The sequence below is a fragment of the Phycodurus eques genome, chromosome 13, assembly GCF_024500275.1.
Source record: "Phycodurus eques isolate BA_2022a chromosome 13, UOR_Pequ_1.1, whole genome shotgun sequence".
NCBI lineage: Eukaryota > Metazoa > Chordata > Actinopteri > Syngnathiformes > Syngnathidae > Phycodurus > Phycodurus eques.
Window position 1 is genome coordinate 10272663 of NC_084537.1, and position 3502 is coordinate 10276164.

Sequence of the window (3502 nt, forward strand, 5' to 3'; positions counted from 1 at the left end):
TTCTCTTGTGAAAAAAAAACTGAATCTTGTATATATTGTAGATAAGCTTGTATTGTCCCTCTAATGCAAATTTATTTCACATTGCAGGTAGAAAACTTGTAAACAGTTTCTAAATAGTCATGTTTATAGTGTTATTATGACCCACTGGCGCTTTCCTCTTTGGAAACATTCATTCAGTCGCATCCTCAATCTTGAGCGAGTCAGCTACCTCAAATGCAACAGGTCCCAGAATGGTCATTTGGTTAAAAGTGTCCCTTTGCTTTTGATGTCAGGTAGCTTTGAAAACTGCTTCACCTCTTGATCTTCCCGATTTCTACGCACAGTCTGGAGAGGTACTGTGTGAGTTTGACCATCACAATTATGAGGGCCCCTCCAACAAATATGCACGAGGGCCACATCAGCGAGTGGAAGATGACGCTGTGGTCATAGAGCCGAGTCAGAAGAACCGTCTCCTGCTGCTCGCTGGGGTCATAGTAGCAGGGAACCTGCTGGTTGACCTTCAGACGCTCGGAGATGTTCATGATCATGGTGTACATTTGGGCGCTGTCCTTCTGGCATCTCGGCACATAGAAACACTGCAAGGAAAGGCTTGACTGTAAGCAGTTGTATAGTTATGACTAACTCCAAATCCTATCAAGTAAATCCTCACGCACTACTCACTTCCAAGCTGGCATCCTGTGTCTCTTCATTGTGAGATAATCGACTGATGCGGCCTGTGTTATTGACGTTCACATAGACCTGCAGACAGGGGTATTTGGAGACTCTCCAGCAGTCTGAGCCACAGTTGTAGGAACAGTTAATGTCTGCTGTGATGGTGGAGTTGAGAACAACACACAGACCCTCTTCTGTCCACGCACTGTTTTGACATTCAAATGGAGATCCGATTTAATGCAAATTCAAAAGAACCGTCAAACATTCGAAGGAATCTTATTAGAGCAATTTTTCTTGGGGTTCAAGTTGTTTAGCTCAGTACAGTGAACTCTCGTTATTCACTTGACGCCCCCTTTAAATACTTTGTAATTGCCAATAGATTCCACAGGATAGTAGCAAATCAATACTTGATGTCTAAATCAAACTCCTCAACCCGCTTTAACATACAATTGTGCCTTGAAATAAGAGTTTATCCTTTCCGTAACTCAAAACACTTGTATCTCAAATCAGCTTTCCCCATCAGAATGTATATAAATCCTATTAATCCATTCCAGCCCCCCCCCCCCCCCGCCAAAAAGCAATATTTTTGTAATGTTTTTTTAAAATAAGAAAAATAGCACTCTGTAAAAACACACAGTAATGACATAATTAAATCGAACATTAAAAATTTAACAGTTTTTGCCACATTTTTTGCTTCAATTCAAAGGACATTGCGCTTCTCCGTCTAATGTACGCAACTTGGCCACCTTGGGGCAGTATAATTCAGACATGGATATATACAAAGGAGCTGGTCACAATTGTTCAGTAAGTTGCAGTACTATTAGTTGTTCTTCACAAAGGACATACAATACAGTATATGCCTGTAAGTATTGTCTTATTATCTCTCTATATGTGTTTCTCAACTGTTTGTGTTCAAATATCCGTTGCATAAATGGTTGTGACACTGCAACACTGATGCTATACGTTAGCAAGTCTAAGACGTTTTCCAGTGTTAGTTAGCATTAAGCTAAACAGCGTCATGTTCACCAAAGCGAAGTGGTTGTTTTAAATACACAACATGTAATTATCTTTGTTTTAGGTTTAGGTTGACAGTAAACCTGCACTGGGAGTGGCAATAAACAACTTGAAACATATATATATTTTTTAGATTGGCTTTTTTTTTTTTTTTTTTTTTTTGCCAAACTGCTGCTTGTTGAGTTGAGTTGAGTTCACTACGACCATACAGTGTTCACATTTCAATTGTTTGCTGGCAAGTCAAAGCAAGCGGCATGGTGGACGACTGGTTAGAGCGTCTGCCTCACAGTTCTGAGGACCGGGGTTCAATCCCTGGCCCCGCCTGTGCGGAGTTTGCATGTTCTCCCCGTGCCTGCGTGGGGTTTCTCCGGGCACTCCGGTTTCCTCCCACATCCCAAAAACATGCATGGTACGTTGATTGAAGACTCTAAATTGCCCGTAGGTGTGAGTGCGGATGGTTGTTTGTTTGTATGTGGCCTGCGATTGGCTGGCAACCAGTTCAGGGTGTACCCTGCCTCCTGCCCGATGTTTGCTGGGATGGGCTCCAGCGTGCCCGCGACCCTAGTGAGGAGAAGCAGCTCAGAAAATGGATGGATGGATGGATGAAGTCAAAGCAAAAAATTGGCTGAACGACAGCTCATATCTCGAGAGACTCGTAACTCGGTTCGCTCGTACCTAAAGGCTCCACAGTACTTCCTTAACACCAAGATGCCACCAGATGGCGCCAATACAATACTGTCGTTGCGTTGGCCTGAGCACAAAAACAGCAAATAGAAAATTCTGCGAATGCCGAACCACGAACGTGCGGGGGATCACTGTACTGAGTTTCTATTTCATTACCATATAAATGCAGAGGAAGGAAGAACACAGTCTTCCCAGGTATAAAAGCACAGGATTTAAATATGACAATTTGGACATTTACCTTTCTGCATATGAGCGTAATATAGTGATCCCAAGCACAAAGTACATCATGACGGAGGAGAGGATCATTCCAATACCCAGGAGAATAGCTCGATCTTCACCGGGCTTGAGCGCTGTCACTGTCTTTTTCTTGCCCAGTAAATTAACCTCACGGAATTTCTGATAAATTAACCTGACAATAACAGAACAGATGAGTGAGAATTGTGTTACTACATTGAAGCGACACAGCAAATATAACAGCTTGGAAATCAAAGTGCTTGTTTACAGAGCTTTACACGATTCTCCCATCCACTTGCCCCTTCCTCACCTCCTTTCATTTACGCCACTTGATGCTGTATTTTTAGCCCCGGCCACAAAGAACATCTTTCTTGATGACCCTTGTCCTCCTTTACTCACTGAAATGGAACAAGGAGATTGCTGGAAAGACCTGGAATGACAGATGAAATAGCTTGGCAGAAGATTTACAGGCGCAACAAGTGAAACTAGACCTACCTTTGGTGCATGTCTACTCTTATTTCATGCGATTACATCTACATCTATGACTAATCCTGCTCTCCCTCATTTTTATGATGTGCTTGGAAGGGAATCGTTCTAGTTGTGGTTGACTTCCTGGTGATGGCTACCGGTTAAACATCCCATTTTGAACACAAAGAAACACTAAAATAAAATGTAAACAAGATGACAGATGAATGGTGTACTGCTGATGAGGGGTGGGGGTAGTGAAAAACCTACCCACTGGATCATGAACGCTGTCAACACAAATTCATTGGGTCCTTGCTTTGCAAAACAACAACACCTTGCATGGGGATCCTTTTTCTCTCTGCAGCTCCTACCATGGACGTAAAACACAATTTTCAAAGCTGTATGTCTGGTTTTGGTTGCATACAAGTCACAGTCCTTGATATAATCGCTGTTA

The 3502-nt window shown here is 42.5% G+C and overlaps 1 protein-coding gene across 1 annotated transcript; it reads right to left on the reverse strand.

Moving 5' to 3' along the window:
* Positions 1–290: 290 nt before the first annotated feature.
* kcnmb2a (potassium large conductance calcium-activated channel, subfamily M, beta member 2a) lies at positions 291–3089 on the reverse strand. Its single transcript, XM_061694380.1, has 5 exons — positions 3079–3089; positions 2894–3013; positions 2588–2758; positions 661–856; positions 291–575 (listed from the first exon to the last, which is right to left on the reverse strand). Exons 1-5 carry the CDS (start codon positions 3087–3089, stop codon positions 291–293), a joined length of 783 nt encoding a protein of 260 aa, XP_061550364.1.
* Positions 3090–3502: the final 413 nt, after the last annotated feature.

Bases quoted from the DNA above. Each gene is read 5' to 3' on its own strand.
- kcnmb2a (XM_061694380.1), bottom strand. The intron at 857-2,587 runs GTAAATGTCCAA...ATGTCAAAACAG, and splicing joins TTACGCTCATATGCAGAAAG to TGCGTGGACAGAAGAGGGTC. The intron at 576-660 runs GTGAGTAGTGCG...CTTTCCTTGCAG, and splicing joins CACAGGATGCCAGCTTGGAA to TGTTTCTATGTGCCGAGATG.